The sequence below is a fragment of the Carassius gibelio genome, chromosome A12, assembly GCF_023724105.1.
Source record: "Carassius gibelio isolate Cgi1373 ecotype wild population from Czech Republic chromosome A12, carGib1.2-hapl.c, whole genome shotgun sequence".
Classification (NCBI taxonomy): domain Eukaryota; kingdom Metazoa; phylum Chordata; class Actinopteri; order Cypriniformes; family Cyprinidae; genus Carassius; species Carassius gibelio.
This window is the reverse complement of record NC_068382.1, coordinates 25785753-25799747: the sequence shown is the minus strand read 5'-3', so window position 1 is coordinate 25799747 and position 13995 is coordinate 25785753. Positions and strand designations below refer to the sequence as shown.

Genomic DNA, 13995 nt, shown 5'->3' with positions numbered 1-13995 from the left:
GGTCAGTGTCGCGCCGCTGGTGAGCGCGCAACGCTTCGCGTCAGACCCGCGCGTGCTGCAGTGACGCTCGGAGTTAAGTTTGTGTCGCGTATTTAATTTTCTATTTCCAGACGTATACTAAACAGAAAACAGTAGATAGGGGAACGATGGCTTTGCCTTAATATCTTCCCAAATGCTTTTAAAAAGGCGATAAACATTAGCCTACTGTATTGTCGTTATTTGTGAAATCTAATATTTAAATAATAATTTAGTTTTTTTTTTCCTTTAAATAATAATCCGGTCCTTAATCCGCCAACTCTGTGAATTATTTAACCTTCACCGAATTACATTGGCATAAAAGTAGCAAACTCTATAGAAATTATCAAAATATTCTATTGACACTGCATTTACGTGTTTTCAAATGAAAACGTCCAACACAACAAGAAAACGTCTCCAAACACACTAAGAGCGCGAGTAGAGCTGGTCTGGGGTCAGTTACGGTTCGTCCGACCAGTAGTATTTTTTGTCATGTGATCATGACTGTGACTGGTCAGTGGACGTCCGTTTTTAGAATTAGCAGACGGACGCAGCTGGCTGTTGACCACAGGGGACGCGCCAAAGACCAAAGGAGGGAAATCAGACAAAACTGATATTGGGCACACCTCTTAATTTGTGCCCACAGCAAGTCTGGAAAGAAAAACGGATGTGAATGACCCACAGGTGACAGACAATGCGCGCACATGAGAAAGAGCAAATTCATGCGTGCGTAACAGGGATGTAAAGGCAAACAAAAATCTCAGCAGAAGTGGAAATGCAGACAGTAAAGCTCAGGACTGTACCCGTGAAGAGAAAGGACTAGCACGTCACCTATCAGAGGCGTGAAAGCAGCGCCTGACCAAAGCGAACCGAGCGCGCGCGCAGGACACCGAGAAAGTTCGTGCGTAAAAGCCAGACGCGTCGCTGCACAGGAAAGGAATGAAATTACATTCTGAAGGACTGCTCTCTTGAGGTAAACGGTCATGGAAACTGACGGCTCTGCAGGGTTGGTGAAATCAGCCGCCCTAAAGTTGTCCGAAATGGGCGAAAGAACTAAACAGCTGGGCAGCGCGATGCAAGACCCCAAGCGGAAGAGAAGGCTCGTTCTGGTGATCGTCTGCGTCGCGCTTCTGCTTGACAACATGCTCTACATGGTGATAGTTCCGATCATTCCCGATTACCTCGCAGATTTAGAGACCGAGCAGGCGGCGCGCGCACATGCCAACTCTTCGCTGGGCAGAGCAAACAGGGACAACCTGGACATACAGATAGGGGTGTTATTCGCATCCAAGGCCATTGTGCAACTCATGGTCAACCCCTTATCGGGAACTTTCATTGACCGCGTTGGATACGACATCCCGCTGCTGATCGGACTTCTGGTCATGTTTGTTTCGACCTGTATATTCGCGTTTGCTGACAACTACGGGACCCTGTTCGCGGCGCGCAGCCTGCAGGGTCTGGGCTCAGCGTTTGCCGACACGTCTGGGATCGCGATGATTGCGGATAAATACACGGAAGAAGCGGAAAGGAGCCGCGCGCTTGGGATCGCGCTCGCGTTCATCTCGTTCGGGAGCCTCGTGGCGCCTCCGTTCGGCGGTATCCTGTATGAATTCGCAGGTAAACGGGTCCCGTTCATAGTTCTGGCCTCTGTGTGCTTGGCAGACGGCATTTTGCTCTTGACTGTGATCAAACCTTTTTCTAACAGGACGCGCGAGAACATGCCGGTCGGGACGCCCATTTACCGGCTCATGATGGACCCGTACATCGCCGTGGTGGCGGGCGCTCTGACCGTCTGTAACATCCCGCTGGCGTTCCTCGAGCCCACTATTTCTAACTGGATGGAAAACACGATGAACGCCACGAAGTGGGAGATGGGTCTCACCTGGCTGCCTGCCTTCTTCCCGCACGTGCTGGGGGTTTACGTCACTGTTCGTTTAGCCGCCAAGTACCCGGAGCTGCAGTGGTTCTACGGCGCGCTCGGGATGGTCATAATAGGGGCCAGCTCCTGCACTGTGCCTGCCTGCAAAACCTTCGGCCAGCTGATGCTTCCCCTGTGCGGAGTCTGCTTCGGTATCGCTCTGGTGGACACGGCGCTGCTGCCCACTCTCGCCTTCCTGGTGGACGTGCGTCATGTGTCCGTCTATGGAAGCGTCTATGCCATCGCAGACATCTCGTACTCTCTCGCCTACGCCATGGGACCCATAGTAGCAGGTCAGATCGTACACAACCTGGGTTTCGTTCAGCTGAACCTTGGCATGGGTCTGGTGAATGTGCTTTACGCGCCGGCCTTGCTGCTGCTCCGGCACGTGTGCCAGATGAAGTCGTCCAACTCGGAGAGAAACGTGCTGCTGGAGGAAGGACCGACGGGACTTTATGACACCATCCGAATGGAGGAGCGCAAACTCAAGCGAAAGGGCTTGTGCACAACGACGACTAAGCCGTGTCCCGTGGACGAGGACGGGCTCTTCGAGCGGTCCAAATCTTACTCGGAGGAGGAATCGTCGGGACCCGAGCTCACTTAACGCCAAGACGTGACGCATTTATTTTAGTGACCCAGAGATTATATCGCAAACATTCAGCATCTGATGTGCAATATTTATTCCCTCACTCATGACTGTCCGCTCAGAGATGTGTGTCTTTTATGATTTAGATAGAAACTGTAACATTGGGCTCTGGGCGACATTCTCTCCTGTAGTGTGTAAAAGAAGATGTGAGTAGATGAAGTGCTGCGTGATGTAACTGCACAAAACTCAAATAAATCTAGTGCTTACATTTCCATACATGTGCCTTTTTATTGACTGGATCACTATTAATAAATATGGCAACGAATGAATTTGTCGTTTTTTATATTTAAATTCTCTTTAAATATATTATATTATATTTAATTTAAAGTCCTAAGAACGATCTGTGAAGGAATGTTGAGTCCGTCTGGATTGGTGTGAGTTGCTTTAATTTAAATCGTAACGAAATATTTAATCTGGACCGGTTAACCTGGGAACAAGTATAAGAATATTGTAAAAAAAAATTATTCAGTAACAGCTCTAAAATAAATATGACATCTTTTCCTCTATATATATTGTAGTCTAACTGAATTATCAGCGTTAATAACGAAAAATATTAAACGATTCATTGTACATAATTTCATATGATAAAAAATTAACCTAATTAATTAATCAATTATTAATAATAAGTAGTTATGTGTGCTATTTGCATACAATCCCGATTTTAAAGAAATTTAGCTATACATAGGCCTATTATAAATAGCATTAACAATTTATCTAACATAAATGATAAGTTGGTGGAGCAGCAGCACATCTGGAAACATCTGCAGGAGCGTCAGCGCGCGTCCGGGCGCGAGGGGGCGGAGTCTCGGACACTGTCCGCCGCTGAAGAGCGTGCACGCGCCGCTGAGAGACAGACGCGTGACGGACGCACCGATCAAACAGGTGAGCGGCTCTCTGCTCTTATGAGCTCATTCATTCTGATGAACTTACAGAAGTTATAAAGGAAGCATTTTTATTTTAGTTAATTTCTCTAGTGATTTGTATTTGACAGTTTTCGAACAATACTTTTGTAGATCTGTCACTGTACACCTGATTTAAGCTGCTATTATTACTATTGCAATGTATTTTGTTTAAAGCGCTATATAAATAAAGGTGACTTGACTTGACTATTGCTGATTCTATTCTATTTATTTTATTTTATTATTAGTTTTTTTTTAAGAAAGTAATGTTGCGGATTTCTTTATTTTTCCAGATCTGCATGTGTGTTGAAGTCTAGACTGTAGCTGTAGCTCAATGTCACGGATTTATTAATTAAGTGAAACATCAGGTTAGAAGCATAACTGTCTGCAGCGACTATAAAAACACATCCAGCGTATTAGCGACTATTTTCATATTGTTTTAATCAATTGTACTGACCAATCAATTTAAGAAAATTAAATTGGGTAAAACGCTATTATTACTCCCAGTTCTAGTGAATTTTAAGCAACCCTTCAGGTCCATACATAACAATAAAAAATGTTGTTATCGTTAATAGTGTGCAAATGTGTGCAAATATTGCCTGATTGACAGAGTGTCAATTTCATGGGGATGGTGGTTATTCATAATATAGTTCAGATTAACATCGTTTCTGACTGATGATAACGTTAAGAGGAACTTGACAGTGTTCACAGGACAGAGTTTGCAGTGTTGAGGAATCAAACATCTCTTCAGTAACTGCAGAGAAACTCCGTGATGCCCGTCCTGAAGAGAGAAACAGCCCAAGCCCACAGCCACTGCAGTGTAAGCTAATTCCGTTTGCTATGATTGTTCTCACCCTACAGATGTGCAGAGCTAGTCTTGATATAACATCATGACTGGGCAAACACAAGAGGCTCATCTTCACATGTCCAAAGATCTGAAAGAGTCACAGACACACATCAGCTGATTCTTCTGTCACTGATTCTCCTTCTGATACAAAACACATTTCATACATGTGTGATTTACCAGATGTATGTACACAATATCACAAAATGTACATTTTTTACTATTTTAGAAGAGGTAAATCTAAAGATCTCAGATGCTGTTATTAATAGAACTGAACAATATTTCTAGATACTGTGTTTCTGAACCATTTCGATGCACCATTTGCATTCATTAATCAAAATAGTATTTCTAACTAGTATGAAAGGTTCTTAACATTTTCTCTCCATTTGTCTTAAAGCTATTCTTATAAATTATTTATAGAAAGAGCTGATAACAAAAACATCAGAGATACTCAACAGTTACTCACTCGTTAATATTCCTGCACTGGAGGTCAGAACCGTCAAGGGGCATCATGTATCTATCTATCTATCTATCTATCTATCTATCTATCTATCTATCTATCTATCTATCTATCTATCTATCTATCTATCTATCTGTCTATCTGTCTGTCTGTCTGTCTGTCTGTCTGTCTGTCTGTCTGTCATCTGTCTGTCTCTCTGTCTGTCTGTCTGTCTGTCTGTCTCTCTGTCTGTCTCTCTGTCTGTCTGTCATCTGTCTGTCTCTCTGTCTGTCATCTGTCTGTCTCTCTGTCTTTCATCTGTCTGTCTGTCTGTCTGTCTGTCTGTCATCTGCCTCTCTGTCTGTCTCTCTGTCTGTCTGTCATCTGTCTGTCTCTCTGTCTTTCATCTGTCTGTCAATTCAATTTCATATTGCTTTATTGGCATGACATACAAAGGTACATATTGCCAAAGCATTGTACATAGCAGAATAGAAACAAACAAAACAAAAATTCATATATATCCATAAGAAAAGAAAAAAAAAAAAAAAAAAAAAATAGAATAAAATACATGCAAAATAAATCTATATACATTTTCATAAACATTGATGGTACTTCTAATGTAGATGTGTTCACTCTTTACCTCTTAGTTTGTGGCATTTGTAAATATAATGTGCTACCACAGAGGAAGCAGGTCCTTCACCAAGTAATATTTTTAATTTGTCATGTTCACTGAGTGACTGGAGCTCAGGAGTGTTGTGCTGTATCTGACTGTACAGTGAGTCTCTCAGAGATGTGTATTTGTCACAGTGGAGGAGGAAGTGCTCCTCCGTCTCGACTGATCCTGATCTACACTCGGCACACACTCGCTCTTCTCTGGGTAACCAGCTCTTTCTGTGTCGTCCTCTCTCTATGGCCAGCTGGTGGTCACTCAGTCTGTACTTGGTCAGTAACTGTCTGTGTGTTATATTCCTGACTGAGAGCAGATAGTCAGCCATACTGTACTCTCTGTTGAGTTTCAGATAACACTGGAGGCGACTTTGCTCTTTGGTTTGTTCTTTCCAATACTGTATGTATGTCTCCTTCTCTTCATTCATAATCTCTTTGATTCTTCTATGTTTTTCAGGATTGGTGATATCGAGTGCTTTTTTAGTCAGCTCTGACACCATTGCACAAAGATGACTTTTTTGAGCATTCTTTTTTTGTGTTTTTAATGCTTTATAATGAAGAGAATCTTCTGAACTAGAGTTTAAGTGGATCCAGAACTTTAAAACTCTTTTTTTAATGATGAGGTTTAGGGGAAGACGGCCTAACTCGGCTCTGCAGGCGTTATTAGGAGTGTTTCTGTGCACGTGAAGGATGCTTCTGCAGAACTCCACATGCAGAGCTTCTAAAGGGTGTTTGTTCCAGTCTTTATGGCTGGAGTTACTCGCTGGACCCCAGATCTCGCTTCCATACAGGGCAATGGGCAGAATCACACTATCAAAGATCTTTGTCCAGATTCTGATGGGGATGTTTATTTTAAATAATTTCATTCGTATAGCGTGTAGTGCCCTGCGGGCTTTTATAAGTAATGTTTTAATTGCCAATTTGAAATTTCCAGTGGGAGTTAAAACCAGACCAAGATAAGTATATTGTAAAGTATGTTGAAGTGTGGTGTTGTTTAATGTGAATAGATGTTTATGTTCTAGATTTCTGGGCTTTTTCTGAAATATCATAATCTTAGTTTTTGGGATGTTGATGTCTAAGGCCCAATCCTGGCAGTATTTAGTTAAAATGTCGAGGTTGTTCTGGAGACCTTCTGGTGTTTTAGACAGAATTAGTAAGTCGTCTGCATACAGTAAGTATTTGACCTCTGTGTGGTGTAATTGTAGTCCTGGACTGTTGGACTGGTCCAGAAGATCTGCCAGTTCATTGATATAGATGTTAAATAAGGTCGGGCTGAGGCAGCAGCCCTGTCTCACGCCTCGCTGTTGAGGAAAATACTCTGTCCTTTGCTGGCCAATTTTTACTGCACATTTATTTTGGTTATACATGTTTTTAATTAAGTCATATATTTTACCCCCTATGCCACTTTGAATGATTTTATAAAATAGTCCATTATGCCAGATAGAGTCAAAAGCCTTCTTAAAATCTATAAAGCATGCAAATATTTTCCCCTCTTTCTTCTGGTGTACATGTTCATTTATGAGCGTGTGTAGTGTGTGAATATGGTCAGTGGTTCGGTGTTTAGGGAGGAAGCCGATCTGAGATTTGGTGATGACATTGTGTTGCTTTAAGAAAGATGAAATCCGAGAGTTGACTATAGAGCAAAATACTTTTCCTAAATTACTGGTTACACAGATCCCTCTGTAGTTATTAGGATCGGTTTTGTCTCCACTTTTAAAGATTGGAGAGATGAATCCTGTGTTCCAGACCTCAGGAAAAACACCTGAACTCAAAATCAAATTAAAAAGTTTGAGTAATGCAGTTTGCAGTTCAGGGGAGCTGTTTTTAAGCATCTCATTCTTTATGTTGTCAGGGCCACAGGATTTCTGACATTTGAGGGATTTTCATTTTCTGTCTGTCTCTCTGTCTGTCTGTCTGTCTGTCTGTCTCTCTGTCTGTCTGTCATCTGTCTGTCTCTCTCTGTCTGTCTCTCTGTCTGTCTGTCTGTCTATCATCTGTCTGTCTGTCTGTCTGTCTATCATCTGTCTCTCTGTCTGTCTGTCTGTCTATCATCTGTCTCTCTGTCTGTCTGTCTGTCTGTCTGTCTATCATCTGTCTCTCTGTCTGTCTGTCTGTCTCTCTGTCTGTCTGTCATCTGTCTGTCTCTCTCTGTCTCTCTGTCTCTCTGTCTCTCTGTCTGTCTGTCTGTCTGTCTCTCTCTGTCTCTCTGTCTGTCTGTCTCTGTCTGTCTGTCTGTCTGTCTGTCTGTCTCTCTCTGTCTCTCTGTCTGTCTGTCTCTGTCTGTCTCTCTGTCTGTCTGTCTGTCTGTCTGTCTGTCTCTCTCTGTCTCTCTGTCTGTCTGTCTCTGTCTGTCTGTCTGTCTGTCTGTCTGTCTGTCTGTCTCTCTCTGTCTCTCTGTCTGTCTGTCTCTGTCTGTCTCTCTGTCTGTCTGTCTGTCTGTCTGTCTGTCTCTCTCTGTCTCTCTGTCTGTCATCTGTCTGTCTGTCTGTCTCTCTGTCTGTCTGTCATCTGTCTGTCTGTCTGTCTCTCTGTCTGTCTCTCTGTCTGTCTGTCTGTCTGTCTGTCTGTCTCTGTCTGTCTGTCTGTCTGTCTGTCTGTCTGTCTGTCATCTGTCTGTCTCTCTGTCTGTCTGTCTGTCTGTCTGTCTCTCTGTCTGTCTGTCTGTCATCTGTCTGTCTCTCTGTGTCTCTCTGTCTGTCTGTCTGTCTGTCATCTGTCTGTCTCTCTGTGTCTCTCTGTCTGTCTGTCATCTGTCTGTCTGTCTGTCTCTCTGTGTCTCTCTGTCTCTTTGTCATCTGTCTGTCTGTCTGTCTGTCTGTCTGTCTGTCTCTCTGTCTGTCTCTCTGTCTGTCAAGTTCAAGTTCAAGTTCAAGTTGCTTTATTGGCATGACATTTGAGTTACAGTATTGCCAAAGCATTCAGATACAGAATAAAATATAATTACAATAAAATACAATACAATAAAAATAACAACAGCAGATAATATTTCAAATATTAATAATAGTAATTATATACAATTAAGAATATCAAATAAAACAGTTGAATACAATCAGTTACCCCTTTCGTATGGTGTGTATGGTGTATAAATATTTAGCAGCTAGTGTCATTGCTGTCTCATTCTCTCCAAGTATATAGAGTAGTTTCTCTGAGTCATTTAGAGACAAGAATGAAGGATTCAACGCTTCAAACTGTGGGAAGAATGTTTCTCTTGTAGTGCTGTATTTGGGACAGACCAGAAGGAAGTGTTTCTCATCCTCTGTTTGATTCAGCTCTGTCTGTCTATCTGTCTGTCTCTCTGTCTGTCTGTCTGTCTGTCTCTCTGTCTGTCTCTCTGTCTGTCTGTCTCTCTGTCTGTCTCTCTGTCTGTCTGTCTCTCTGTCTGTCTGTCTGTCTGTCTGTCTGTCTGTCTCTGTCTGTCTGCCTATCTATCAGACTGTGTGGAAAAACTTCAATTCTTCTTCTCTTCTCCAGATGCTTCCGAAACTTCCTGTGCCAGACCTGCAGCACACACTGGACGCCTACCTGAGATCCGTCAAACACCTCGTTTCTGAAAAGCAGTTTCAAAAAACAAAAGCTATAGTGGAGACATTCGGCAAGCATGGAGGTGTTGGAGAAAGGCTGCAAAAACTGCTGCTGGAGAAAAGAGAAAATACAGAGAATTGGGTACAAACACACTACAAACCCATTTTATGGAGCTTCAACCCTGAGCTGTTATCAGTCGCAGAGAGCAGGAGTGACACGACTGTTTTTCTCAGTCACTTGAGACCAATCACTTTGGTGCATTTCTAAAATCAGAAATGAAATTCTCAAAACTACTTGTACAACCTCCACATCATCTAGTCATTTACACACATCATAAACCCACTTTCTCATTCTTTTGAACAAGTTGCGATAGCTTTTGTACATTCATTCAATTGATTACGCACATTTATCTGCGGTTTCCTGTTTCCTATGTTTTATGCTGGTCAAAATGTATTATATATTTTTCTGTGCAATAGTCCTACCCCCCAAAACATCTAGTCTGTAGTTCATCGTATAAGTCATGAAATGCTAAATGGTTCATCTAGTTGTCATAAACTGCCAAGTCAAGTAAATTTGGCATGAATTGTGCAAGTGAATCTTGAGTAATGAAGATAAACAATGATAAACCATTTCTTTGTAATAGCTCAAAGGGTCATCTCATGAATCTTCAGTAGGAAAGTGTATACTGTATAGACAGAGGACAACACAAGAGTTACACATTCCGAAAATTGACTTATTTTCATCTTTGTTTTTTCTTTTCTATATCACAATGACATTGTAAAGTTTTTTTTTTTTTTTTTTTTTGGTTAGACTATGTAAAAGTGTAACTGGGAATTCAATCCAGTCTCTTTCAGTCAATATCCCACATACAGTAATGTGTAAATGTGTATGTTTTAAATGGATATATGTCATAAGCATATAGCATACTGTTCAATGCAGTAGTTTCCATCAGAACATCCCTCCAGAGTACACTGTTATACTGACCACATGACTAAGTGATTTGACTGTCTCATCTGTAAACTATGACACAAGGACTTGTCATTCTGAAGGCACTGACATGTTCATTGACACAGATATTTATTTTTGAGAGACAAACTAAGGATTTTGGCTTTTGCAGGTCATCCATGGTGTTTTGCTCTTTGTACGAGTTGTTTTGAGAAATGCACTTACTGTTTTGGAAGTGTCAAGGATGATTCGAGAAATATAAGCGACTGAGAAAAACTGTAACATACTGAACCCAGTGTGCACCTCCGGACACACCGATTTATTATTAAAGACCCATTAAACAGATGAAGAAAAATAATGAGCAACTGATCTGTGGCTATTGATCTGTCTGCCAGGAAACATCACAGTTTTAATGTGACAGCAGCACTTGATCTATAATAGCACTTTACTAAAATAATATTTTATAGCATCTTTGTCCTTCTTTCTCTTTAAAATGCAGTGTAGCTTCACGCCTCAAAAGAGTTTAATTAGAGCTCAGGAAATGATGAGCTGATGGTTCTGCTGTGTTTTTCTCAGGTGTTCGACTTCTGGCTGGAAGACATGTATCTGAAGAACAGACTGGCGCTTCCCGTGAACTCCAGTCCTGCGTTGGTCTTCCCCAAACAACCCTTCAGAGACGTGAAAGACTCTCTGGTGTGAGTAAATAAAGAGCACACATAACATCACTGAAGATCATACAGCAGCATCTGCATCTCCTCTAAACGAGGAGGTTTTCTAACGAGTCTCAGATTGAAGGGTATCTAGAAGATGTCTATATCTCAGTTTGACTATTTGATCAAATTAGATAATAAACTGGAGTTTGTCTCTTGTTTTGTCCAGGTTTGCTGCTCGTCTTATTCTAAGTGTTTCTCAATACAAGGCAGCGGTGGACGGGTAAATCAGTCCTCCATCTAATCCAGCTGGTCCAGTTTAGTTTTTGTCAGTAATGAGCGCCGTGTGTTTGTGTTGTAGGAAGACTCTGCTGGTGGACGTCGCTCGTGGTCAGAAGGCCGACACACCGCTCTGCATGGATCAGTACAAGCGTCTCTTCTGCTCTTACAGACGGGCCGGACTCAAACTGGACACGCTCATCACCGCGGACAGCACGTCTGACACAGGACACGTCATTGTGGCCTGTAAAAATCAGGTGTGTGCTTTCCTTTTTGTGTTACACCAGTAGTGTGCTGAATTAGTCTGTTTTGTTTGTTTGGTGAACTGAACAGTCTGTGATTAATGACAGTCGAGGAAAGCCCTGATTCCACCAGAATCACACATTACAGTCCAGCGGAACAATATCTGAGGTCACCTTAATCTGATCCAGCTAATCGCAACGAGGCTTGAGAGGCTCTTAAATTAACTGCAGGTCCATCGACAGACGCTCTTCACAGTGCCTCTTGCCTGCAGACGTCACGCTGGGCCAACGGTGCGCTGTCATCTCGACGGCCGTTTACCTGGAAATGGCTGGGGAAGTGTCTCTAATGAGGTCCGGTCTGATAACTCAATAACCCAATCAGAGAAGTGGAGCCGCGGGGAGCCGCTGACACCGGCGCTGTTTGAGATCCGCTGTGCACACATCACTGGACAAACAATCACACACTGCTAGTTAGTCAATATTAGATAAAAAAAAACAAATCATTAAAAAAAAACTAAAACAAAAAAAACTTTCCCTTCTAGTACTATTCTGAACGGTGTCTGAAACTTTGCATTAGTGGCACTTCTTGTGTTTATTGCCTCCTTAAGATGAATTGCTTGTTGTATTCCTCATTTCTCCAGTCGCTGTGGATAAACAGATCTGCTCAATGAACAGATGTAAACGTTACATGACATGCATGTAGGAGCTGATTTCTTAAAGGGTTAGTTCACCCAAATATTAAAATTATGTCATTAATGACTTTGTTCCAAACCCATGAGACCTCCATTCATCTTCAGAACACAGTTTAAGATATTTTAGAACGAGTCAGTCTGTTGTTATCTGGCTCGGCTCGGTGTTCATCTTCAGTTCTCTCTTCACAGCAGTTCAGTCAGTCACTGTTTGAGTGCATGAATTACTCCGGGATATTGGTTTGTTTGAACTCAGAGGGAGTGTCAGCCACATTAAAAAAGTTAACAGCTTAAGTCAAACGTTTAAAATGATTCAGTTTGATTTGGTGAACTGGTTCAAAAAGATCCGGTTACATCAAATGATTCGTTCACAAACCGGATATCACAAACTGCTTTGTTTTGAACTCTCTCTCACACAGACACGGAAGAGAAGACAATGCTGAATGAAGTCGTAGTTTTTGCTATTTTTGGACCAAAATGTATTTTCGATGCTTCAACAAATTCTAACTGCCCCTCTGATGTCACATGGACTACTTTGATGATGTTTTTCTGACCTTTCTGGACATGGACAGTAGACCGTACACACAGCTTCAATGGAGGGACTGAGAGCTCTCGCACTAAATCTAAAATATCTTAAACTGTGTTCAGAAGATGAACGGAGGTCTCACGGGTTTGGAACGACATGAGGGTGAGTTATTAATTACATCATTTTAATATTTGGGTGAACTAAGCCTTTAACTCACTAAAAGCTCAGTACCAACACTAGTGAATGTCACGGTCCTTCTGTTCACTAAAGACGCATCTGGTTCATGTTCTCAGTTCTTTGCGCTGAATCTGAAGGAAGGAAGCTGTAAACTGAACGAGGCAGATGTTCGGGGTCAGCTGGAGTGGATCTATGAGCAGACGCTGAGCGCTGAGCAGAAGCAGCCGGACATGGGACTGCTGACCGCCGCGGGCCGGACGGACTGGGCCCGGGCCAGAGACCAGCTGCTCAAAGGTCCAAAGCAACACTACATGGACATGGTGGTAAAACCTAGAGAGAAAGACAGATTAAACACTCACAGGTTACATTCATTGCTCAGTGCCAGATTTTACAGTTATCCAGAAGTGAAATCACATTTCCCGTGATGCTGTGTGTGACAGAGATGCATTTTAACTTGTGATCAATCTGTGGAGCAGATCCAGTGAACAGAGAGTCTGTGGAGCTGATGGAGCGCTGCGTGTGTGTCGTCTGTCTGGATGATCCTGCAGGACTCGAACCCAGCGACGCCAACAGAGCTGCACTGATGCTCCACGGAGGAGGACATGATAAAAACGGGGCGAACCGCTGGTACGACAAACCCCTGCAGGTAAAACACGAACACTCAATAAACAAATGCATTCAAATGCTCCTTGTGTTCTGATGTGTTTAATGTTCACTGGAGAACAAACTCTGTGACTCTGAATGTGAGTATTTGGGAAACTTTGGTTCGGCACACATCCTGTTCAAAAGCTGAGAGAACTGACTGAGGAGCAACCGAGAGCACGGATGATGTCATGGATGTGTTTGTGTGTGGTTTCAGTTTGTGGTCGGTGCAGACGGTGTTTGTGGGGTCGTGGGTGAACACTCCCCGTTCGAGGGCATCGTTCTGGTGGAGTGCACTGAACACCTGCTGAAGAACATGTGCGTATCAACACAGACGAACCAGCTGATCACACAGCTTCTGCTAATGACTGATGGATAGGGGTTTTTAGAATCTGTGAAATGATGCTATGATAAAGATTAGCTCATCACATGATTGAACGTCTCTTCACTGTAGACGGAACAGCTCCTGGACGCAGAGCTCCGGTCGGACAGCGTCTGAACTTCCTCATCCACGCAGATTACTGTGGAAGTGTTCCCCTCAGGTTCAATACATACTGGCTTCTGCTGCGGATCACCTGCACAGGTGAATCAAACCATGATCTAGTAACAGCTAATTATCAATAATAACTTTTCGGTTTTTCGTTTCGTCTGAAAGCTTGATCCTGCAGACATCAGCCGGGGTTTGATTGATGCTCTGAATGCTCTTCTCTCTCTAGACTCGTGAGAAATCTTGACATGAACGTTTTCACGTTTGCGGTTTATGGGAAGGAGTTCATCAAGCAGCAGAAGATGAGTCCAGACGCGTTCATACAGCTGTCTCTACAGCTGGCCTTCTTCAGGTGAGGAGCGACTGATTTCTCCTTCTCAGAGCTGGACTCTACGTCTCCTTGCTGTTT

The 13995-nt window shown here is 42.7% G+C and overlaps 2 protein-coding genes across 2 annotated transcripts in view; both read left to right on the top strand.

Annotated features, from left to right (window-relative positions):
- Positions 1–567: 567 nt before the first annotated feature.
- slc18a3b (solute carrier family 18 member 3b) lies at positions 568–2848 on the top strand. Its single transcript, XM_052612291.1, has one exon. The coding sequence runs from the start codon at positions 999–1001 to the stop codon at positions 2535–2537; it is 1539 nt and encodes a 512-aa protein (XP_052468251.1). The 5' UTR covers positions 568–998; the 3' UTR covers positions 2538–2848.
- A 1402-nt stretch (positions 2849–4250) lies between these two features.
- The window catches only part of LOC128025606 (choline O-acetyltransferase-like), an 11610-nt gene continuing 1865 nt past the window's right edge, over positions 4251–13995 (top strand). The window contains exons 1-10 of the mRNA XM_052612097.1: positions 4251–4298; positions 8899–9090; positions 10471–10589; positions 10774–10827; positions 10906–11080; positions 12574–12751; positions 12934–13103; positions 13317–13417; positions 13554–13682; positions 13816–13938. Coding sequence (XP_052468057.1) covers positions 4251–4298; positions 8899–9090; positions 10471–10589; positions 10774–10827; positions 10906–11080; positions 12574–12751; positions 12934–13103; positions 13317–13417; positions 13554–13682; positions 13816–13938 — 1289 coding nt within the window. The remainder of the gene's footprint in view (positions 4299–8898; positions 9091–10470; positions 10590–10773; positions 10828–10905; positions 11081–12573; positions 12752–12933; positions 13104–13316; positions 13418–13553; positions 13683–13815; positions 13939–13995) is intronic.